This window comes from Scyliorhinus canicula, chromosome 8 (assembly GCF_902713615.1).
Source record: "Scyliorhinus canicula chromosome 8, sScyCan1.1, whole genome shotgun sequence".
NCBI classification, from domain to species: Eukaryota; Metazoa; Chordata; class Chondrichthyes; order Carcharhiniformes; family Scyliorhinidae; genus Scyliorhinus; species Scyliorhinus canicula.
The window spans coordinates 93,252,200-93,278,061 of NC_052153.1; the positions used below are offsets into that span (position 1 = coordinate 93,252,200).

The 25,862-nt window shown below is 48.9% G+C and overlaps 1 protein-coding gene across 1 annotated transcript in view; it reads right to left on the reverse strand.

Moving 5' to 3' along the window:
* Positions 1–25,862, reverse strand: part of LOC119970392 (proprotein convertase subtilisin/kexin type 5-like) — a 520,270-nt gene that overhangs the window by 37,772 nt on the left and 456,636 nt on the right. Inside the window, 4 exon segments of the mRNA XM_038804933.1 lie at positions 6,992–7,190; positions 15,675–15,761; positions 17,058–17,261; positions 23,443–23,585. Of these exon segments, the coding sequence (XP_038660861.1) occupies positions 6,992–7,190; positions 15,675–15,761; positions 17,058–17,261; positions 23,443–23,585 (633 nt within the window).

The following is a 25,862-nucleotide window of genomic DNA, read 5'->3' on the forward strand; positions in this document are numbered from 1 at the left end:
GTTCCCAGCTCTAAATGCTAATTAACTGTCTTTGAATTCCAAAGATTTCCTTCATTCTGGCAAACAAAATGAATAATAAATCTTTTCATGAAATAACTGTAGACACCATGGGCGGGATTCTCCAACCCCCCCGCCGGGCCGGAGAATCACCGGGGGTCGGCGTGAATCCCCCCCCCTCCGCCGCCGGCCGTCGAATTCTCCAGCCCTCCAAAAGTTGGCGAGGCGTGAGTTGCGCCGCCCGCTTGAGTAGAGGGGACCGATGTGACTCAATGAGCCCCGGGGCTGCCCGAATTCTCCGGCCCGTGATGGACCACAGAGAAAGGCGAGAGGCAGAAAAAGCAAGATGGCGGCGGGCGGGGAACAGCAGCAGCGTGGCAGCAGTGGGCACGGGAGCAGCAGGAGCTGCTTCAACGCTCCTTCAAGGAGCTCAAAGCCGCGATTTTGGAGCCATTTAATGCCTCGCTGGACAAGCTGATGGCGACTCAGACGGCTCAGGCCGTGGAGATTCGAGAGCTGCAGCACAAGGCTTCGGAGAATGAGGATGAGCTTTTGAGCCTGGCAGTGAAAGTGGAGTCGCACGAGGCACTGCACAAGAAATGGCAGGCGAGGATGGAGGAGATGGAGAACCGCTCCCGCCGGAAGAATCTACGGATTTTGGGCCTCTCAGAGGGGCTGGAAGGTTCAGATTTGGTGGCCTATGTGGTCCTAATGTTAAACTCGCTGATGGGTGCGGGGTCGTTTCGTGGTCCCCTGGAGCTGGAAGGCGCCCATCGAGTGCTGCAGCGGAAGCCCAGGCCGAACGAACCGCCCAGGGTGGTGCTGGTCCGTTTTCATCGCTTGGTTGACCGGGAGTGCGTGTTGAGGTGGGTGAAGAAGGAGAGGAGCAGCAGGTGGGAGAACACGGTCGTTCGGATTTTTTAGGACTGGAGCGCAGAGGTGGCGAGGAGCCCCTACTGTGAAAAGCTCCTAGTCGCCACATTCCGGCGCCTGTCCGGGGAGGCTGGTACGGGAATCGAACCGTGCTGCTGGCCTGCTTTAAAAGCCAGCGATTTAGCCCAGTGAGCTAAACCAGCCCCAGGGCTGTTGGTTATTTATTGCGGTGCTTTTTTTGTTTTTTCCACTGGTGGGTTGGGGAGTAGTTTGGGGTCCCGATGGGTCATGGGTCCGTCTTTTTCCCGCGTGTTGGGTCGAGGGGCGGGGCTCGGGTTGGAAGCACGGGCTTTCTTCCCGCACCGGAGGAATTGGGGGCGAGGCCGGCGCTGGTAGGGAGGGATTAGTGACTGTGTTGCGTCGGGGGAGGGGGTCGTGGTTATGGCGGGAGTAGCCGGGGTCAGCAGAAGTCAGCTGACTCACGAAGCATAATGTTGGGGGTAACGCAGCTAGGGGGAGCCCTAGCTTGGGGGTGGGGGGGGGTTTGGGGGGGAGGAGGAGGAGGGGGGGTGCCGGGTTGTTGCTGCAGGGACTGTGAGGGAATGGATGGTGAAGGGGGGGTTGGGAGGGGGGTTTGCCACCGTGGGGAGCGGGCTTGGGAGGTTCCCTGGGCACGTGGCGGGTTGAGGAAGAGCTATGGCTGATCGGCGTAGAGGGAAGGTGACGGCCCCTCGGGTTTGGCTGGTCACATGGAACGTGAAGGGGCTGAATGGTCCGGTGAAGCGATCCCAGGTCTTGGCTCACTTCAGGATGCTGGGAGCGGATGTGGCTATGCTCCAGGAGACGTACCTCAGGGTTACGGATCAGGTGAGGCTAAGAAAAAGTTGGGTGGGACAGCTGTTTCACTAGGGGCTTGATACGAAGAACCGTGGGGTGGCAATTTTGGTGGGTAAGAGCCTGTCGTTCGTCGCGTCCAAAGTGGTAGCGGATAGTGCAGGTAGATATGTGATGGTGAGTGGGAGACTTCAGGGGGAGCGGGTGGTCTTGGTTAATGTTTATGCCCCCAACTGGGATGATCCGGGCTTCATGCGGTGTATGCTGGGCCTGATCCCGGACCCGGAGACGGGGACTGATTCTGGGTGGGGACTTTAACACGGTGCTGGATCCGGCTCTGGATCGCTCGAAGTCTAGGACGGGCAGGAGGCCGGCAGCGGCCTCGGTGCTGAGGGGGTTCATGGATCAGATGGGAGGGGTGGACCCTTGGAGGTTTTTGGAGCCGGGGGGTAGGGAGTTCTCCTTTTTCTCCCATGTTCATAAGGTGTACTCCCGGATTTACTTTTTCATGCTTAGCAGGGCGCTGATCCAGAGAGTGATGGGGGCGGAGTATTCGGCGATAGCCATTTCTGATCATGCTCCACATTTGGTGGACCTGGAGCTGGGGGAGGGGAAGGATCAGCGCCCGCTGTGGAGGTTTTGGCAGAGGAGGACGTGTGCGGGCGGATCCGTAGGGGTATAGAGGGGTATCTGGAAACCAATGACAACGGGGAGGTGCAGGTTGGGATGGTTTGGGAAGCGCTAAAGGCAGTAGTTAGAGGGGAGCTGATATCTATTCGGGCGCACAGCGAGAGGGGGGAGAGGGTCGAGAGGGAGAGGCTGGTGGAGGAGGTGGTCAGGGTGGATAGGAGATAGGAGATAGGAGATAGGAGAAAGGAGGGGCTTCTGAGGAAGCGGCGCAGTCTCCAGGCGGAGTTTGACATTTTAACCACCCGTAAGGCGGAGGAGCAGTGGAGGAGGGCACAGGGGGCGGTGTATGGGCACGGGGAGAAGGCAAGTCGGATGTTGGCTCACCAGATCCGGAAGCGGGAGGCTGCTAGTGAAATTGGGGTAGCCACGGATGCAGGCATGAACTTAGAGCGGGGTGGAAAGGACATCAATGAGGTGTTCAGATCCTTTTATGAGGGGCTGTACCGGGCGGTATCCCCCCGGGGAAGCAGGCGGGATAGACTGCTTTTTGGATAAGCTGGAGTTCCCAAGAGTAGGGGATGAGCGGGTGGAGGGTTTGGGGGCCCCAATTGAGTTGGAGGAGCTGGTGGAGGCGTTGGGAAGCATGCAGACAGGGAAAGCGCCGGGGCCTGACGGGTTCCCGGTGGAATTTTACAAGACATTTTCAGATTTGCTGGGCCCGCTGCTGGTGAGGACCCTGATTGAGGCCAGGGAGGCGGGGGGCTCTGCCCTGACGATGTCCGGGGCAATTATCTCTTTGCTCCTGAAGTGGGACAAGGACCCCCTTCAGTGTGGGTCTTATAGGCCGATCTCACTCCTTAATGTAGATGTCAAGTTGTTGGCAAAGGTGTTGTCCAGGAGGGTGGAGGATGTGGTCCCGACGGTGATTCATGAGGACCAAACGAAGTTTGTAAAGGGGAGACAATTGAATGCCAACGTGCGGAGGCTCCTGAATGTCATGATGATGGCGCCGGTGGCTGGGGAGTCATAAATAGTGGCGTCCATGGATGCGGAGAAAGCTTTTGATTGGGTGGAGTGGAGTTACCTGTGGGAGGTGTTGCGCAGGTTTGGGTTTGGTGAGGGGTTCATCAGCTGGGTGAGGTTGCTATACAGCTCCCCGGTGGTGAGTGTGGTGATGAATGGGAGGTCAGAGGACTTTCGGCTTTCCAGAGGGACGAGGCAGGGCTGCACCTTGTCTCCCCTGCTCTTTGCGTTAGCAATTGAGCCCCTTGACATGGCGCTGAGGGACTCGAAGAGTTGGAGGGGGATTGTGCGGGTGGGTGGTGGGGGTGGGGGGGGGGGGGGGGGGGGGGGGGGAGGTGCATCGGTTGTCGCGGTATGCAGATAATCTGCTGCTGTATGTCGCGGACCCGGCTGAGGGGATGCCAGAGGTGCTGAGGATACTTGAGAAGTTTGGGGAAGTTTGGGGTCCATGTGGCTAGGACCTGGGGGCTATGCATAGGCTTAACTATTCGTGGCTGGTGGGGCAGATGGAGGAGGAGTTCAGGAGATGGGATGCGCTGCCGCTCTCGTTGGTGGGCAGGGTCCAGTCGGTTAAAATGACGGTGCTCCCGAGGTTTTTTTTTCTTTTCCAGTGCCTCCCCATATTGATCCCGAAGGCTTTTTTCAGAAGGGTGAATAAGTCGATTCTGGGGTTTGTGTGGGCGCGGAAGGCCCCGAGAGTAAGGAGGGTATTTTTGGAGCGAAGAAGGGAGGTAGGGGGCCTGGCGCTGCCCAACCTGTGTGGATATTATTGGGCGGCGAACGTGGCGATGATTAGCAGGTGGGTGACGGAAGGGGAGGGTGACGCATGGAAGAGATTGGAGGTAGCGTCCTGTGCGGGTACGAGTCTGGAGGCTTTGGTGACAGCCCCACCTCCATTCCCCCCGGCAAAGTACTCCACGAGTCCGGTGGTGGTTGCGTTCCTCAAAATCTGGGGACAGTGGAGGCGGCATAGGGGGGAAGTGAAGGCCTCAGTTTGGGCCCCGATACGGGGCAATCACTGTTTTGCACCAGGGAGAAAGGGTGGGGGATTTGGGAGTTGGCACAGGCAGGCATCAGACAGTTTGGGGACCTCTTCTTGGATGGGAAGTTTGCGACTCTGGAGGAGCTGGTGGGGAAGTGGAACCTCCCCCCTGGGAACGCTTTTAGGTATATGCAGGTCAGGGACTTTGTTAAGAGGCAGGTGGCGGAGTTTCCACGGCTGCCGCCAAGGAGGGTGCAGGACAGGGTGCTTTCGGGTACGTGGGTCGGGGAAGGGAAGATCTCGGCTATCTACCAGCTGATGCAGGAAGAGGAGGAGGCCTCAGTAGATGAGCTCAAAGCGAAATGAGAGGAAGAGCTAGAGGAAGAGATGGAGGATGGGATGTGGTCGGACGCCCTGGAGAGGGTGAATTCTTCCTCCTCTTGCGCACTGCTCAGCCTAATTTAGCTGAAGGTGCTGCACGGGGCTCACATGACGGGGGCAAGGATGAGCCGGTTTTTCGGAGGGGAAGACAGGTGTGGGAGGTGTTCGGGTGGCCCGGCAAACCACACCCATATGTTTTGGGCATGTCCGGCCCTGGAGGGATTTTGGACGGGGGTGGCGGGGATTTTGTCAGAAGTGGTTGGGTCTAGGGTCAGGCCGGGCTGGGGGCTCGCGATCTTCGGTGCCGGGAGTGCAGGAGGCGAGAGAGGCTGGCATTCTGGCCTTTGCGTCTCTAGTAGCCCGGCGCAGGATTCTGTTACAGTGGAGGGATACGCAGACCCCCGGCGGTGGGTTTGTTATGTTATTTTCTTCTTTCTTGTATTGCTATTTGTTATTATTTATTTGGGGGGGGGGGGGGAAAGAGTTCTTTTCTTGTTTTGGTATGGGAACACGCCTTGTTTGTTTTAAATTGCGGGGAGAAAATTTGTTACTGTTATTAAAAAACTTGAATAAAAATTATTTAAAAAAAAAAAAATCTATGCAGCCCACATTGATTTCTTCATTGCTATTAAAGAGCAATGTTGTGTAGACCATACAAGTAACGGCCATTAGCACTGTTGGCCGTGAGGGATTCACGTGTTCCAAATATCACTGTTTTGAGGCAATACAAAGAGATTTGCATGCGTGAACAAGTTTTTGCCCCACTTGTCCATTAAGTATACAACACAACAATGACTCACCACTGAAATGCACATATATTGTCCAGAGAGCTTCAATAATGACATTTCAATGTACTACACTGTACAACCCTGGGTTATGTGATGACTGAAATATTTTAGTAAAATTGGATTATAAATGTATTGGGCACTTTTAAGGCTTAAAAGTCTGGGGTTAGAGTGTGATTGGCTGTGGTGGTCCTGTTTTAAAATAAAAGGACTCTGTTTTGCAGGTCCTTGGAAATTTTAGCAGCCAGAAATTGAACTTGACAGAGGAGTGTGTTTTCAGTCTGGGATAATGCACTGTGGTTTGACTGGGAACAGTCCCTGGGAGTTAATGTGCTTTCAATCCCTTGAAAGTTAATTTGTTTTTCAGCTTGGGGAGATGATGTCAGTGCTGGGTAGAGCTAGGAATCATGGAATTTACAGTGCAGAAGAAGGCCATTTGGCCCATCAAGTCTGCATGGCTCTTGGAAAGAGCACCCTATCCAAGCCCACACCTCCACCCTATCCCCATAACCCAGTAACCCCACCCAACACGAAGGACAATTTTGGAAACTAAGGACAATTTATCATGGCCAATCCACCTAACCTGCACATCTTTGGACTGTGGGAGGAAACCGGAGCACCCGGAGGAAACCCACGCACACACGGGGAGAACGTGCAGACTCTGCACAGACAGCGACCCAAACTGGGAATCGAACCTGGGACTCTGGCGCTGTGAAGCAATTGTGCTAACCACTGTACTACCGTGCTGCCCGACAGTAGAGAGAGACATTTTTGAAAGAGCTTTTGGAGAGAAGAGTTGAAGTCTGAACTGCAATTTTTGTTGTTTTAATACACGTAAAGGCTTTCCCAGTTGGATAGTTTTTTTAAAAAGTAATAATATTTTAAAGCAGAGCAGTCTTGTCTGAAGACAAGGAAGAGGCTGAAATAATTTAGTTGAAGCAGCTATTTGAAGATATTCAGCCAGAGCCAAAAAGGGTTCCAACCGGAGCCAAATCTCTTCTATAAAGCAAATATTACTCTACACCGTGCAGACTAAGATGGATTGAGAATTGTATGTTTATTTTCTTGTTGTTTAATGAGGAATGGAGTATTAGTGTTAAGGGGTAATTGTAAGCTATTTTTTTAGGGTGTGAAGTTAAAGAGTTTAATATTGTAATGATAATAAAGATTTGTTTTAAAATACCAAAGCCCTATTTCTTCGTGCAATCACTCCTGGAGCAAATCATTCTTTCCGCGCAGTCTTGCAAAATAAACTAATATGTTGGCGTTTGGTCCAGTATCCTAACCACTGTTGGGGTCTGGTCTGGGATTGTAATAATTAATGTTAAACATTACTGGAGTGACTGTACAATACTGGTAATTTACAACATTGTTTGGAAGTTAGACTTGAATTTGTTACTGCATTAATAAACAGCAGAGATTTTTCTTTTATTAAACTGGAGTAATTGCCTTTGTTAATGGCACAGGAATGAAAGGAAATACTTACAATGGACATTCACTTAAACATTTCCCCAAATGCAGGTAAAGTGGTCGCTGTTGTACTGTGGTGCACTGCTGACAGTCATTCTTGTTTCCTGAACAGGTCTCACATCCTTCTTCACACTGCTCACACATTTCACTGATTGAATCAGCAAAGGTGTGTTTCGGGCAGACGTTGACACAAATTGCACGATAGAGATATAACCCTAGATATTATCAAAAATATTTCAGAATTATGCTTTATTTTTGGAACTGCTTATACAATTGCAGCAAGGGATTCAATATAACAGTTAGGAGTGAAAGCGCAAGCTGAACACAAAGGTTATTTTGTCAGTCTTAGCCTTTCCAGCCAAATGAAAAACCAAAAGCCGAAGGGGAATTTTTAACATCAGTCTGATGGCAACCTGGCAGTAAGGCAATTAACATTGAGCAGTTCCATTTGCTGCTCAGGTTCTGGTCTGCTGCAGGTTTATCTTTACTTTCAATGCAAGTGGGTAATGTACCTGTCTGACCTAGGCAGGGACAACCTTAATGTTTGCTAATCGGTACGCGACCCCCGAGCGGTCCGCGTTCAACTTCTTAGAGGGACAAGTGGCGTACAGCCACACGAGATTGAGCAATAACAGGTCTGTGATGCCCTTAGATGTCCGGGGCTGCACGCGCTACACTGAATGGATCAACGTGTGTCTACCCTACGCCGCCAGGTGTGGGTAACCCGTTGAACCCCATTCGTGATGTGCTACATGTGTATTAGTTTCCAAAAGGTTTTACCATAAGGTCAGAAGTGGGGATGTTTGCTGACGATTGCACAATATTCAGCACCATTCGCATCCCCTCAGATATTGAAGCAGTCCATGTCCAAATGCAGCAAGACCTGGACAATATCCAGGCTTAGACTAACATACAGCAAGTGACATTTGCGCTACACAGGTGCCTGGCAATGGCCATCTCCAACAAGACAGAATGTAACAGTTGCCCTTGACATTCAATGACATTATCATCACAGAATACTCCACATCCTGGGGGGGTTACCATTGACCAGACATTGAACTTGACGAGCCATATAAATACTGTGACTACAAGAGCGGGTCAGAGACCAAGGGCGCGATTCTCCGCAAATGCGGAGAATCGTAAAGGCTGCCGTGGGACAGGCCGTGACCCACGGCAGCCTTCACGCCCACTTTCAGGGCTGATTCTCCCCCCCGGGCGGGGCTAGGAGCGCGGCCCCGTGCGTCACGGCGGCGCGGCCTTGACAACGGTCGTCAAGGACGCACGGCAAGCATCACGGCGGCTGACACAGCCGATGACGTCAGCCGCGCATGCGCAGGTTGGACAACGCCAAACCGCGCATGCGCAGTTACCGTCTTTTCCCTCAGCCGCCCCGCAAGACGTGGCGGCTTGATCTTGCGGGGCGGCGGAGGGAAAAGAGTGCGTCCGCTATGGACGCACGGCCCGCGATCGGTGGGCACCGATCGCGGGCCTGTCCCCTCCCGAGCACAGTCGTGGTGCTCCCGTGCCAATCGGGCCTCTAGATGCCACAAACGGGCATCTGGCGCCCGTTTCACGATGGCAGCAAGCAGGTGTGTTTGCTGCCATGTTGAAACGGGCGCGAAGGCCCGGCCGCTCGGCCCATCGGCTTCGGAGAATCGCCGCTTGCCGTAAAAAACGGCGAGCGCCGATTTGTGGCGTGGGGGGGGGGGGGGGGGGGGGAGAATAGCGGGAGGGCGTGAAAAATGTCGGGAGGCCCTCCTGCTATTCTCCCACCCGGTGTGTGGGGGCGGAGAATCGCACCCTTTGGGCGCAATTTAACTGAAACATTTCTAAGTGTCATTTTGGCACAATTGGCAGGGTGTTTCCAGATGTCTGCGCCATTTTGCAGCTCATATCCAAAAACACTTAGAGCCAGAAATAAGCCCCAACGAGCTTCTTGCCATTACTGGCTGTCTCGCCATCTGATTCGCTGGATTCACACTGCCGTATCTCGCTGCTAACAAGAGATGTGTCTTCCAAACATTCCCTCACCACTCATTTCCAGTCAACACAGAAGCATGGCAGCGCGCAGACCTGCTCCTTGATTTGGGGATGCCGATCTGGTCAGGATACTGTGGAGGTGAAACGGGACATCCTGTTCCCCTGGCTGTCAGTGCAGGCAGCATGATCAGGAGGACCGCCGTACAATGCAGGAAGACGACCAATAACCTCCACCGAGCAGCAAGGGTAACTTGTCACCTCGCTCGTGGAATCAATTCTGCCCGCCAACCCTTATATTCCCTACAAATCACTGGCTGACACCTCGCATTCTCTCCATATCTGATCTTTGTGCTTGTTCTTCGGCACCTCTTCACACTAACCAGCAGAACCATACATGTCCAGTTGCAGTTGAGAAGTCCACACATGCCACCAGCCATAGACCCCCCAAATCCATCAAGCGTATGGTCCACAATGCCCACTCTTTGCCCCCTTTCTTTGGCCCATAATAGGTGTGAAAGGGGCAAGAAGGACGGCAGAGAACCAGAGACCTCACTTCCTATGAGGAATGGGCCCTTGAGATCACGGGGCAGCTGGATGAGAGAACAGTCACTGAAAGTGAGGTTAGCCTGTGTCGCAGGGATGAGAGTTCACTGCCCCATTACCCAGATGACCTGACTCAAATGAGTTGTTCATGCCAGACAAAATTATTCTTCCCTCTCATTGACCATATGTCCATTCTCTCGCAGGATCTCCAACTGATAGAGCCAGGCCATCCAGAGCCATTCTCCCCTGCGCCACCCAAGAGAACACCTTGGAGGAGAGCTCCGAAACCACCATCGAGGCATCACCTCATTCATTCACACCTTCCACCGGACACACACCTCGGTGGATGACAGTAGTGGACAGGCTTCTGGGGCACGATCTAGTGAGCACCACACTGTTGCTGATGAACATCAGGTGGGGGTAGGAACTTGCAAGAGAGTCAGCAGTGGGAGGTCTGCTGGACTCCAGGACTCAGCTGAGTCCCAGTCAGAGGCCGAGTCTCTGGACAAGGTTATCCAGAGCTTATGCAGATGCTGGGATATGAGCCGTGAGATTCAGGAAAGGATGTCAGTGACACTCTGAAGGGTGCATAGCCTTTGGTGAAGTCACAAAGGCTACAGGCGCAGGAGATGATGTCATCAATGCGTGGCCCCGAGACCAACAATGCAAGGGTGGTGTCAGCTGTGGAAAGCCTGCAGCACAAGGTCAGCATCTTGAGTGCTGGTGTCCAGTCTGTGATGGCCATGCGGAGGGCTACATCACGCCCCAGTCGCTGAGGGGCATGCCCCAGATGCAGGTGGACAATGCCGGAGCACTGCAGAGCACAGTCAAGTCACTGAGGCGCATCGCTGAGGACATTGAAACCACGGTGCAGACAATGGGGAGGACCTGGACCGGCTAAGCCGGATAACACAGAGGCCTCTGGAGCTCACTCCTGCTGTCTCCACGAATCATGGAGCCCCCCAAAGACCCCATGGCACCATCAGCGAGGAGGAGGCGCTGGAGGCCTACCCTAGGGCCTGCCACCAATGAGACAACAGCAATCTCCAGTTCTCCCTGATCCTCTCCCCTACTCCTGACAACGGTGCTTCTCGAGGGCAGCAGGCAGAACAGGATGGCACGGCAAAGCCAGTGGCACCAGTAAGTTGGCCAGGGCCCTCTGGTTCCAGGCCTTCAGAGGAGGTCCGTCAAGGGCATCAAAGGCCACAGGGCATGGAAGGCAGAACGCTGACTCCACCTCTGATATGCATCCGGGGGACACACCTAGGCATAGTAGCAGAACATGTAAGATAAAGAAGATTGAGAATCACTGAGGTTGCTGGGGCACGAAGGGGGGGGGGGGGGGGGGTCACTATGCATAGCCAGAGGCAACGGAAATGTCAAATGTGCACTATTAAATCATGTGACACCTGATACATGTGAAGCCTGTCGTGTTCATCTTCACAGCGAGCCAACATGCACCACCACCCTCTGTTGCCCTCCTCTCCCAACTCTTGCCCCCCGGGCACAGTGGTCCAAGATCAAAAGCCCCCGATGCAGATCCCATTCAGAATATGGCTGTGAGCACGCAGACAGCAGAAATACAGGAGTCGGGCTTTGGAATCCTTTGAGGAACACCAGAGCTGACCTCACAGTGAGTGATCATCTTGTATATTGACCCGCTGATAGCGCTGACACAGGTCCATCACCCTGCAGTGATGTGGCAGAGACCCTTGGAGGGCGGAACACGGGAGTCAGGGAGTGGGGATGGGGGAAGAGGGGAGGGGGATAAGCTGATAGACAAAGCCTCGTCTTATGAGAAGGGGCAAGGATGAGGGCCTCCCTGGTCCTCCAGGCATGCTGGACCCTTCCTGTCGCCTGTCCTCCACCTTGATGGCCTCTGCACTGGTGTCATCAGCCAGGTCCTTAGCGGGTACTCCTTATCTCCCAAGAGCCAATCCGTCATCCTAGGGTGGTCCTTGAAGAAGCTGGGGATTTCAGAGTGTCACAGGATGTTGTGCACACTTCCTGGGAAGCGTGCATTCATGTACATGATCCGGAGATAGTGGTCACAAACAAGTTGAACATCCAGGAAGTGGAGCCCCTTCCTTTAAATGAAGGGCACTCCCTGATGGCCCGGTGCACGCAAGGTGACATGCATGCCATCAATTGCTCCCTGGAGCTGGGGCATCTCAATGATGGCGGAGAATCTTGTAGCCCGAGCACCTTGATGGGCTTGGTCCAGCACAAAGTTGATATAGTCACCTGCCTGGGCATGCAGGGTATCCAAGACTTCATGGATGCACTTGTGGGCTGTGGCTTGGGATATGCCACACAAGTCCCCGCTCGAGCCTTGGAACAAACTAATGGCAGAAAGGTTCAGGGCTGCAGTGGCCTTCATGGTCATTGGGCACAGGTATCCTCCTCCTCCACAGGATGCCAAGTCCACACTGTCTCTATGTTGAGACGGAGTCTTCTACGGAATATGCTGTCTGTCATCTCCTTGAAAGACCAACAATGGCTGCACACATTGGGCCGTCACCTGTATCCTCCTCAGAGTCCTTCCTCGGCCTGATGAGCAGCCGGGTCTTCAGGGTGTGTGGCGGCCCCCGACACATGAGGTGCCACTTCCAGCCTGCGTTGACACTGCTGCCTTCTCCGGCGTCTGGACGCCTGGGCTGCCACCAGCACCGCGAGGGCAGTATGATGACACCAGCTATTGTGTTCTCTGTAAGGAATTGAAGAAGGAGACAGACTGACAATCAGTTAGGGTGTCCACCCCGGGACCCTCAAATCCCCCAAGCCTCCCCCACTCTCACATGTCCCGCCTTCTCTCAGAGTGCCATCCACTGAGCCAGTTATGCTGGAGAACCTCATTCTGCACATTCCCCCCACACCCGACTACATCAGGAGCTCCTCGACCCCAGGCCCCTGTCAGGGTCATTAGGGAGACCGTGCTCAGGTGACCTCCCTTGATCTACACACTTGAACTACACACGAGGATGTCCCCAGTGCCCAACTCTCGAGTGTTTGATTATTGGCTGCTGCCTCTATGGTGCTAACGCTTCTGGAGTTCAGGCACACTGTTCAGACTTCAAAGTTTGATTGAAATGCGATGCAATAACCATTGTCTGAGAAATAGCATGTGTACCCACGGGATTGTACATGAGAATATTTTGTATATTAAATTGTCAACAGTAACAAAGATTTGAAAATCAACTACGTACCATTCCACATATCACACTAACCGTTAAACAACAAGGAAACATCACTGTTCAATATTGGTATCAATGCAAAGCTCTATCAGCTCATTTTCACAAAAAAACAAACACACGATATGTCCAGAACTTTGTCATAGAAATTATCTTTCCTTCAATGCGTGACTTGTTCCATGTATCCATGCTATTCTCTGTCCAGGAGCAGCAGTTGTGCAGACGCTCACACAGGGCCCAATCTCACCAGAACCAAATCCTGGGATCTACATATTCCACTGGCGCTCAAGGTGCAGTTGTACATCCTTGACTTCCAGCATGTTTGGCCCATGGTGACATGCCAGTTACATGCAGCACTCACCACGTCAGCAATAAAAGCATCTGTAATCTGCAAAAACATTTCTTCAATGGAGGCGGCTGGGGAGAATGGGATCAAAGGCTATGGGGAGAAAGCAGGATTAGGCTATTGAGTTGGATGAGCAGCCATGATCGTGATGAATGGCGGAGCAGGCTCGAAGGGCCAAAATGCCTCCTCCAACTCCTATCTTCTATGTATCTATGTATCAATGAGTCATCAGGTGATCCGTTTGGATTAATAACACGCACCCGGTGCCGCAACATTTTCTTGCTTCAAACTGGATGGCCTCTGGACTCATACATCCCCCTGAGTGTGCTAGGACCCAGGTATCTTTGAAAAAAATGTCCTTCTTTCCAACTACAGAAAAGTAAGGAAACAGCAACTGCAGCCTCCAGGCATTTTCAGCCACCAGCAGGAGCAAGTAGCAAACACAAGCTGCAACTGGGAAGCGCTCACATAACTAATAAGGCCAATTCCTTATTAGCAATAGTCTTCAGCTGTGAAGCTAGAGACTGTTCACAGTCAAAGGGAGTTAAAGTGACCTTCAGCATATAACCAGGAACCGGGTTTTGTCCTGGAGGTTTTTGGAGGAAAGGCAAGCAGCAGCTGAAGTTGCCCCTGTTATGCATCTCCACTATATTTAGACCTGACTTGAAGACCTCACAGACAAAAAGCCCCTCCTCCCCCCCCCCCCCCCCCCCCCAGCCCAGGGGTGACACCCAACGCTTCAGCTCCCTGACGAAGCCCAATCCCCTGAATGGTCCCCACCAGTGCCCTCGAGCTGCATGTCTGAAAGTGCAAATTGCTACTCACCTCCTCAGATCCCCTCATCAGCCATAGCAACAGCTTCATGTTTTTAAAAAGGAGAACTGAGCAACACCCGCGTGATTTCTCGCTGGGGAACCGGTTAGTCCCCGGGAAGCTGTTACATTCAATGTCAGTCTTGCTAATGAGATGGAAATCAGTGCTAATTGGCATTAATGATATGCTTGCCATTTTTGGGCAAACACTCTCATTCGGACTTGCTACGGGTGAAGTCACTGCTCTGTCAAACTGCCTGTTTTGTTAGAGGCTGGAAGTCACGGAATGGGGCTGGGAGTCTCAGGGTGGGGCTTGGAGTCTCAGGGTGGGGCTGGGAATCACGGGATGGGGCTGGGAGTCCCAGGATGGAGTTTGCTGCATAAATCTGTCCCTGTTTTATACCTTGTTATTTCTATCTGTATCAACCTGATATGCAGCCTGTTTTGCTACTTTGTGGCTTTACTTGGTCTTTTTAACAGTCTGTCTTTCAAAATTGATCGATGTTTTTTCTTATTCATTTGACTATAAGAAATACCCCGCCAAATATTCTGTCCATGAATCAACTTTAAAGCTGACTTCACTGTGTATGGTTACATTGGGTAAGTTTTAGGTCCCAGATGCTCATTTAGGATGTCTTGAATGACAGGATCCACGCTGAAAAATTAAGAGGATTAGTTTTGAGCAACCTTTCCGGGAAATCTTCCACCAAAATGTAACTGAATCCTGTTTAACTGTTTGAGGCCCGGAAGAGTCATCTCCACCGAGTGAGAGCTTTTCAATATCATGGAGAGAGAGAGATTTCCCTCCGTCAGTGGCTTAGCCTGAATAGAACAGTAAGATTAAAACCTTTGAAATAGGGAAATCCCAATTCCCTCACAAATGTTCTTTGAATTGACTTTAAAACAATTAGTAAAAGGTGCATTTTTATTTTGTGTTATTTAACAGAAGTTTACGGTGCCCGGGGGCCAGTATAGCTCAGTTGGCTGGACATCTGGTGTGCGAAGCAAAGTAAGGCCAACAGCATGTGTTCAATTCCTGTACCAGCTGAGGTTATCCATGAAGGCTGTGCCTTCTCAATCTTTCTCCTCGTCTGAGGTGTGGTGATCCTCAGGTTAAATCATCACTAGTCAGCTCTCTCCCTCAAAGGGGAAAGCAGCTTATGGTCATCTGGGACTACTTACTTTTACTATAGTGTCCACTATACCACCTTTTCTAACGTGGCAAACAATTTTATATTTTATTTCATATTTCCAGCGCCCTCAGTATTTCGCTTTTATTTTAAACAATTTTATGTTGTTTTCTTTTTGAGAAACCAAATGAAACATTATTATTTGGATAGCTACATTTTATCTAGTCCAATGTGTTGGACCCATATTTCTATCTCACTGACGGCTGCAAGGCTCCCACGCAATGTGTATTACTTGACTAGGTTAGCTCCTAGTGGGAATGAGAAAGCACAAAACTCTCCAAATACACTGCAAATTGACACCAAGTTGGTTGTTTCCCTCACACAGGCCATAAAGATTACTGGTGTGGCAAACGGTAAAGTCATAATTAGAAATGTGCATCTGTGGTCAGGATTAAGATACGTTGCAGTGATAAAGGAAACTTGACCTGGCAATGCTTATTGTTGACAGGAGGTAGCAAAACTGGAAAGTGTTCCATTGCCCAATCATTAGATAAGCCAACAAAAATATAAGAACAAATGGCAACATTTACTGTTTATAAAGTGACAAGAATTTAGCTTTATGTGTGGCTGTAAAAGAAAGGAGCTGAGAGCTTACTGATAAGATAGGTTGTTTGCAGCAAAATGCAAAATTCTGTACCTGAATGACAGCTGATGCATTCATTCCATCCCTCGCCTGTGCATGCCTTGCACAAATCACTGCAGGGGAAGCAAGATTTTTCTTCAACTGAATAGAAGTTAGAGCAATTGTTAGCACAGTGAGATGAGGCAGTGCTTTCTCATTGTAATTTAGTTTAGCTACATGACAAAACGGCATACACAGGACAGATGTTCTGCTGGACTGCAATGTTATTGCCACATTGCCTGGGAGGACTTCTGTGCATGGGCCCTTGACTCTGTTTCTATTCATTCATGGGATATGGGCATCCCTAATTGCCCTGAGAAGCTTACTAAGGCCATTTAAGAGGGAATTAAAGAGTTAACCACATTGCTATGGATATGGAGTCACAAGTAAGGACAGTAGTGAACCAGATGGGTTCTTTTTGCGACAATCGACAATGGTTTCATGATCATTATTAGACAATTGCAGCAAAATTCTCCATGTGGGACCAGGTGAGAAAATCATGTGCCTACAGCCAGCTTTTCTCTTCATATTTTCCAAAATGTAGTAAAAATAAGTGTCTCACACTATCATGCTGGTAGGACAGGGGCTGGTAGTGCCGGCGGCCATGAAAAGGTCGGGCACCCCAATATCATACATTTAAGTATTAGCAGACTTACCCACTATACCATGTCCCATGTTAGGATCCGGGCGGAACCCCAGCAGTGACTGGGAGGAGATCAGCCATAATTATACTGAATGGTGAAGCTGGCTCAAGGAGCTGAATGGCCTAATCCTGCTCCTATTTCTTATTAAACAAATACTTGACAACAGCATAATTGTCAACTACGGCCCATGGGATCATCTGAAACTTGATGTTATTCACCATTATGTGTCCTGATGACAATCACTGTCTATAATCACCAATGGAGAATGGATATTTCAGGCAATGCTCAGAGGGCTGTTGGTACTCATTCTTACAGAAGCAACAGAGAAAGAACATTGGGTGGGGCTGTGGGACTTCTGTATTTGTAGACTCTCCTGGATGATATTTGTTGCATTTTTGTTGCATTCCTCTGCCAGCAGTGCACCATATTCATATAACAATAGCTCATCAACAAGGATATTTTTGGTTTAGAGCAAGATTATCCTGACAATGATCAATGATCACAGGTTGTTTAGTACAAGTTTCCACCTAACATTTATTCAGGTGTAATATTCTATAATTAAAATTGGTTGTGGACCCTTGTTCTTCCTCCCTTCCCATCCAGTCATTTTTACTTCAGCAAGTATTACTTACGCCTCACAAGCTAAAACTAGAATTTACATCTAGGTCTAATTTATTTCCTTGCCAATGTTTAATATTATACACCCAAACAGAAATGTGCATTTAACACTTCAATTGTTGTAAGCGTGATTCACCATTCCAGTGGTTTCCTTCCTTGCAAGGTACTGAAGAATTCAGGATACACATTCCATCTTGAAATATTTGATCGTTTTTACAGGAATCACAATCTTCAAAGCTGGGACCATGGCATGTATCGCAGGTGGAATGACAAAGATCACAAACCGCACTATCTTCATTACCATAGTAACCACCTAGGCAAGTATCTACACATTCAATCTCTGAAAGATAAAAATATGATCTTGGGTTTTGAAAGGAAGAATTTTCAAATGTATTTAATCTACAGAATAGATTTAAATCCAAATTATTAGGAATTGAGGATTGTAAAATATTTTTTTTAATGTCAGCAGTATAACACTGTTAGTTCAATTCATAGTTCAAAGTTGCTTTTTGCTTGAAAAATAGTAAATTATTCCACACTGCTAATCAATTTGAATAAGCAAACATAGACAACATTTTTCATAGAATTGTTTCAATTTGAATGTTCAGATGATTCTAATAAAACAATTTTGAATTAAGACAAGGAGGGATAGAATTTTCACAAATTCCCCAATCTCCTACTATAACTTCAACAGAAAAGCTAGGGAAAGGACAGCACGGTGGCACAGTGGTTAGCACTGCTGCCTCACGGCGCCGAGGTCCCAGGTTCAATCCCGGCTCTGGGTCACTGTCCATGTGGAGTTTGCACATTCTCCCCGTGTTGGCATGGGTTTCATCCCCACAACCCAAAGATGTGCAGGCTAGGTGGATTGGCCATGCTAAATTGACCCTTAATTGGAAAAAATGAATTGGGTACTATAAATGTATAAGAAAAAAAGAAAAGCTAGGGAAATGGCATAAATAGCATTTTTATATTTTCCTAAGGTTTCCACTGATTTCCCAGTTAAGGGATGGAAAAACATTACTCGCGTTCACCCTACAATTAAAGCATTTATGGATATCCAGAAAGCAATGAACATGACAGTCATGTCATTGTTGTTCACAAAGGCAGAATAAAATGGAGCAATGAACGGATTTTCCTAGTCAAGTTCACAGAGGTTACAACTGGAGAAAAAAGCGAAATGCTTTTCTTTAGAACAGTTAGAATCACCAATTCATATAAACATATTGCTTTTCATATAAAAAAACCCTAAGGTGCTTCATAAATAGGTAGAAGGAGGAGGGCAAGGCAGGTAGGAACATTAGAAGGGGTTAGCAGTAGATGTTTGACCAAATGTTATTACCTGTACAAGTCCTACGGGGACGAACCAATTAGCCTCCCCGTAAGCATCATGGAATATGAGCTTCCCCGTTGAGCGGTGGGAGCCCATCAGCAGAATAATGGACTCTGTCAACAAGAGCTCGGCCTGAATGGGAGCCAAGCAGAGTAGTCCTGGCTGGGAGTGTATTGTGTAAATAGTTGCTTAATAATGAAAACAAGTTTCTTTACATCTCTTGTTGTGGACGCCTCTGTGGTCACTAAATTGGCAACATGGGTTAAAGCACTGCTAACTGCTGGATCAACGGTAATCTCTGCTCGTACTACTGGAATAAGGATGCACTGATTTCAAAATGCCCCGCTCTTTGGGAGACTAGATATGTTCGGTGCAAATCTAGAAGATCGGACGTAATACTCAGAGCATATGTGCTTCTATTTCAGGGCTTTTCAGGGCTATAAACGGCGATGAGCGACAGCCAGTAATGCCTGTGAAGCCCCCACATCCAGCATCATAAAAAGCCTAATGTACCCCACAGCCCTGGACTCCCAAATCATTCGAAGAACTGGTCGTGCTAATGGCAAACCATTGTGATCCCAAGCTGTTGATCATCCTGCAACGGATTTCAACACTGAGAGGATGCCAAAGGAGTCTGTTACCGAGTTCTTAACTCGTTTGAGGAAATTAGCTGAATTTTGTGATTTTGGCCCTTCTCTTCCCGAGATGCCACGGGACCAATTGATCCAAGGCATAAACAATAAGACAGCCCAATGGAAGTTACTGGCCAAGCCATTGGTAGAACTGAAGAAAGCCGCAGAAATCTCAGTTGAGAGAGAAAGTGCAGAGATGGAAATGCAGGAACTCCAAGGGATGAAAATGCAGAGTGTGGGCTGCGCCCCCTCCTAGCATTGAACCCCCAGAACGCCACCCTAGACTGAACACTGCCAAGGTCAGGTCCGATGATCTAGGCAAAGTCAGCCAGGCAAGGCAGGTCCCTCGAAAGCGGACTGGGCGATCCCAGACAATATGGAACGTACGGGCAGAGAAGGCACAGGGAGCGGAAATGGCAGGGTAGCCAAGAAACCTGTTGTCCCACCCCATGCAGGTGTCCAAGCAAATCCCGCTCTTTTCTCTTGGAACAGCCCGATGATGAATGCCTGCAGCTGAACTGCATCGCCGCACCCAACGTTGCCCCATTTCAATCACTGTCCAGGTAAACGGTCACGTTCTTGAAACGGAATTGAACATGGGAGCCACAGATTCGGTCACTGGCAAACAAACATTTGATACAATTAAGTCAGGGGTAAAACTATTGAACTTACAGATACTGATGCATGACTGGCCACATACACGGAAGAACCACTTGCCATAGCGGAGTCCACCATGGCCCCAGTGCTCTACGGGCAGCAGTCTTTGAGGCTGCGGTTGATTGTAGTTAAAGGAAATGGCCCTAGTTTTCTAGGCCTCGACTGACTGCAACGCCTTTGTCTTGATTGGCAGTGAATTTTTCAGATGGGCTCCAGAAGCCTCGATGAGGTATTGGGGAAATACCCCAAAATCCTCCAAGCCGGTTTGGGACAATTAAGGGAGTCATGACTAAAGTTCATGTAGACCCTGAGGCACAGCCTAAATAGTTTTGGGCCCGCCCAATCCCCTCTGTGCTACTAGCCAAGGTTGAAACAAAGTTTGGGTGACTAGAGGACCTTGGGATTATCAGGCCGGTTAAATTCGCCAAAGGGGTAGCACCGGTAGTTCCCGTCCTTAAAATGGACAAAACTCTTAACTTTGTGGTGATTTTAAATTGGCAGTGAATAGGGCCTCCAGATTGAACAATGCTGCCGATCAAATATTAGTATTCAAAATTGGCTGGAGGTCATTAGTTTACAAAACTTGAAATGTGCCACGCATACCTCCAACTGGACCTCGAGTCCAGACAATATATGACAATAAATACCCACAGTATGTTGTATCAGTATGCTTGACTGCCTTTCGGACTGTCATCAGCTTGCTCCATTTTCCAGTGCAACATGGGGCAATTTATTTGGATGACATTGTGGTTACAGGTAAGATGGAGCAAAAACACGTAAGTAATTTGACAAAGTGCTCTGCCACTTTTCAGAGACGGGCATCTGCCTCAAAAGGGAGAAGTGTGTTTTCCATTCCAAGGAGGTCATCTACTTGGGCTACCGTATATATTGGGATGATCTACACACAGTAGAAGAAAAGGTAGGCGCAATTCAACAAGCTCACATGCCGTAGAATACAACCAAGCTGTGTTCGTTTCTCAGATTCGTGAATGAATTGTGACCATGCTAGCCCCCTTGCAGGTGCCGCTTAAAAAAAAAAACAAGGTATGTGCGTGGAGCACCACAGGAAGAGGTGGTCGGTCAAGTAAAACGGCAACTGACTTCATCTAGCCTGCTGATGCTCTACAATCCTGCCAAACCACATGCGATGCCTCAACATACGGCATTGGCACAGCATAGATGATGGTAGACAGCAGCCGATTGCATTTGCCTGGCTGCGACAGAGCAAAACTATGCATAAATTGAGAAAGAATTGGCCGTAGTTTGCAAAGTTGAAAAGTTCCATTAGTGACATCGCTTTATGATATTGAAGGACCACAAACCGATGCTTGGACTCTTAGTGGACAAGGCTATCCCACCTATAATGTCGGCCAGAATCCAGAGATGGGCCCTCTTATTGGCCGTGTACAAGTACACACTTGAGCACCGAGCGGGCATGCAGATCATGAACGCAGATGCTTTGAAGTAAACATCCGCTGCTGGCGAGACCACCGATTCCCTCCAAAGCCGACAAATCGGTAGCCATATTGAACTTCATGGATGTGTTGCATGTCACGGCAGCCCAAATACGTGAGCTGAGGTAAACAGATCCTTTATTGTCCAAAGTCCACCCTATAGTGCTATATGGGGGTCAAAATTGGAAACTACCCAATGAGTTAAAGGTCTTTTCCACCAAGATAGCGGAGTTCAGCATTGAAGATGGCATCTTTTTGTGGGGGACGCGTGTCATGGTCCCAAACAAAGATCAGGACTTCATACTGCGCCATCAATAACGGGCATTCGGGCGTATCAAAAATGAAAATGCTTGACCACAGTTATGTCTGGTGGCCAGGCCTCTTTGCAGAGATAGAGCGACTGGCCCTGGACATTTACCAGGAGCTGCAGAAATCCCACCTGCTGCGCCTCTTCAGCCATCCTCCCATGTAGTCAGTGGCCAGGATGAGGCTCCATGTTTCTGATTGTTGTGGATGCTCATTCAAAGTGGCTGGAGGCCCACAGGATATCGTGCACGACTGCAAAGGCGACTCTCATTTAGTACGCACAGAGATGCGGGAGGTCGAGGACTCTGACTCCAATATGGAAACCCAGGCATCGGCTGTTTCTGACGGTGAACGAACTGATGACCAGTCACCAATGGTGGTTCCACCACAATGGTCAGCAAGGAAGCAGCATTCGTCATTGAGATATACGCCTCTTGATCTGACTCCACAGGCACAAGAAGCACAGTCACGGGTGAAGAAGAGCAGACACTCTCCTGCTCCACCTTCCTCAGATGAGTCTTTAGACTTTGGGGAGAGGGATATTTTAACCTGCACAAGTCCTACCGTGATGGACCAGTTAGCCACGCAGTAAGCCTCATGAAATATGAGCTTCCCCGCTGAGGGACAAGGGCCCATCAGCGGAGAGTAACGGAATCTGCTATAAAAAGTTCAGCCAGGATGAGAGACGAGCAGAATAGTCCTGGCTGGGACCTGAAGTGTATTGTGTAATTAGTTGCTCAATAAAAAAATTTCTTCACACCTCTCATTGTGGACTCCTCTGTGATCACTAATATATGTGATTTGAGAAGATTCTTAAAGTGGATAGAGAGTTGCAAAGACAAAGGGATTTAGGAAGGAAATTCCAGAGAGTAAAATCAAGGCAACTAAAAATTCTTTTTGTGAGTGTTTGAGGGGGTCCGTGGGATTTACTGCAGTTTTTGCTCAGTAGCTGACTGGTGGAACACCCTGAATAAAGTCCACATACAGTATGGATGAGTGGTGCTGAGGTAGAGGAGGGAGTCTTAAATCTCATGCTAGATGCTGCTACAGAAATTTAGGGACTGAATTTCAATCCCCATCGGGGGTAAGAACCGAGCTGGACAAGGGGTCAGAAGTACTTGTGTACACTCTTCTAATGCCTTTCAAATGCCACCCATTTTAGTAGAGGCAGGGCTACCCGCCCCCAAGCACTGGGTACCTGATTAGAATTATTAGGAGCCCTGTTAAGTCCAATTAAAGAAAAATGACTGAAATTTTCCAGTTGCCTCCTATTTCCCACAGCGATATTACTTTCCTGTCATCACAGCCTGCTGCTTCCCTCAAGTTGGAAGGCAGCCTAATTGGCTGCTGTTGCTTAATTGTACAGAAAATCTGACTTCCTGTCAATTGAGGGGGCACTGTGCAAATCACAGTAATAGTTTTCTCTTGGGGGATAGATTTGGGATGTCGAAACAATCCTGACTTCTGTTTCCCAGAGGGAAAATTCTGCAACAGTTGTCTGTTAAGAATGGTGGGACAAATGGATGAGGTGAGTGGTGGAGTAGCAAAAGTTGTTTTCAACTGAAGGGCAAAGCATTTGGGGGAGGATATAGGGCTCGCAGAAATAATGTAGAGTTAAGGGATGTAAGGATTTTTACATGGATGAAGTTTAAAATTTACCGAGTTGTGGAGCAGGAAACCAGATGGGTGATCAGTTTGCAATACTCAAGGTGGGACAGAATGCTAATAGAAATGTTTTGGAAGAGTTGAAGCTTATGAATTGTGGAGGAAGTGATGACAATAAGGAGAGCATTAAAATATTTAAATGTAGATATGAACAAATCATTTATAACTATAAGAAGTGCTGAGATAAGGGTGTACAAATGGAGGTTGATATATGCATGTGCTGTTGCCAAAAGCTGCAGGCAGCTAAGCAAGAAGTGTGAGTGAAGGATAAATCTGTACAAGAGCCCAGAGGTGATTGTGCCTCTTTTTTAATAAAGTCTTCAGCAGTTCTAACAGTACTTACTTATAAGATATCATCATTCTCATTGACAAGACACTTACGTATAAGCACATGCATAGGTAAAAATGTCAATTTATGCACAGTAATATATGCTTGTAATCAGTATTAGAGTCGCACATCCGGACTATTCTTACCTGAGAGGAAGAAGCCAGTTTCACACCAATAGCATTGTTCTTCATCGCAGTCAATGCAATTCTGGTGGCAAACATCACATTCCATCGTAGAAATATTTTTATAGGTCTTGGCTGGACAAGTTTCATAGCAATGATGATGAAAACTAGAGATAAGGTTTTACAATGCAAAAATATCACAGTGAAGCACGATCCATTGCCTAAAAGCTCATTACCTTGTGCTCTGTGGCTTCACTAAAATCATCGATCTAAGTTTTGTTTCATTTAAGATAATGTTGCATTCGTACAGGTGACACTGGTTACATGAAAAAAGTCTCTTGAAATATTAAGGTGTTTCAATAATACTACTGAGTCACTTTTTATAGCAAAATGCATTTTGTATTGCCAACTTTAATTTCTTTAACTTTGGCACATGTGAATAAAATCTGAATCTTGCATACCAAGGAAGTATTTTAATCTTCTTGTTCATACGCACCAAATTATCACAAAGGTCAAAGACTCTATTATTGCATAAAGGTAGGTTTTACTAACACATTCCCGTGATCATGCTCATGGTTAGTATCAGAAAGCCATTGAGGAAGATTTTCAATTTCTACCTAAAACAAGCATGCGGAGAAGGAGCAGTTATGGTCTGGGGTCCATTTCTGGAATGCCGGAAGCAGTCATTTTGTAATAATAATCTTTATTATTGTCACAAGTTGGCTTACATTAACACTGCAATGAAGTTTCTGTAAAAATCCCCTAGTCGCCACACTCCGACACCTGTTCAGGCACACTGAGGGAGAATTCAGAATGTCCCAATTCACCTAACAGCATGTCTTTCGGGACTTGTGGGAGGAAACTGGAGCACCCGGAGGAAACCCACGTAGGCACGGTTACCCAAGCCAGGAATCGAACCTGGGTCCATGGAGCTGAGAAGCAACTGCTAACCACTGTGCTACCATGCTGCCCATAAGCACAGCTGTTTAGAATACTTTCCAAAATTTCTGTACTTCCATGATTTCTATCGGGTTCCTACTTCACTATTGGACCCTGATTCCCATTGTAAACTGATTCTTGACATAAACATGCTTGCTGTTTGTCCATTTACAGTTCTCCTGAAAATTGCAACCAAGCTCTATCACTTCACCCGTTCACCGCCAGGACCAACCCCTTAATTTTCCTCTGCCTGTCATAATATACATCTATGTATATAATGGAGTGCAGACAGGCAGTGATTGACACACAGGATGACCTGTAAGCACACAGAACAGAGCAACCAATCACCAGACGGGACACTACCACTATAAAGCCAGAGGGCACCAGGTTTCCTGTTCTCTCGGGATCCAGCCTCTGAGGCAGTCAGAGGTCGTGAGCTCGTCAGTCCAAACACCATGCGGTAGCTAGAAGGTCTGGTCAGGCTAGCAATAGGTCTTCAGTCAAGTCAGCATAGTGTCAACCCACAGTTGAACATGTATAATAGTTAAGGCGTTGAATAAAATCGTGTTGCATCTCATCAAATGTTGGAGGTCTGTCTCTCGCTATACTGCATCAAGTGCAGTCCACATCGACACAGCCTGCCCAACACATCATGATACCAGTGAGTGATGCTGAAAATTGACGGACCTACCTTGAGTGAATCAGCGTTGACCAGCAAACAGCCATCCGGTGACATGGAAAACGTCCACCCTCCTCCGCAGCTCCGCATCGCCGGCAACCTCGGTGCAAATTGGAAGATCTTCAAACAGAAGTTCCAACTCAATCTCGAAGCCAGCGACCTCGAGGCCGCATCGGACGGCAGGAAGATCGCACTATTCCTCTCCACAGCCGGGGACCACGCCATCCAGATCTACAACTCCCTTACATTCGCTGAAGGCGAAGACAAGACGAAATTTAAAACAGACCTGCTGAAGTTCGGCAGCCACTGCAACATTGAGGTGAATGAGAGCTTTGAACGGTACGTTTTCCCGCAGAGGCTTCAGGGAAAGGATGAACCTTTTCAATCCTTTCTGACCCATCTCCGCATCCTCGCGCAGTCATGTAACTATGACTCGACAACTGATTCCATGATCCGGGATCAGATCGTTTTCGGGGTCCACTCCGATTCCCTTCGCCAGCAGCTCCTGAAAGTCAAGCAGCTCACCCTCACCATCGCCATCGAAACGTGCGTTCTCCACGAACATGCTAACAATCGGTACTCCAACATCAGGGCGGCAGAAACGGCAAAGCAGGCCTCCCACGAAGCGGAACGGGTGCAGGCTATCACACAAATGCAGGGCCTAAGTATCGACGAGAGTGCCCATTTCGCTCGCTTTTCCCGGGCCTCTGTGCATGCGCGCCACGACCGAGGGAACGACGAGACCGACGACCAGATTGTGCAGGTGCGTACGTCAATCGACCACACTGCGCATGCGCGATGGCGCACGGAACGCGCTGACGTTGGC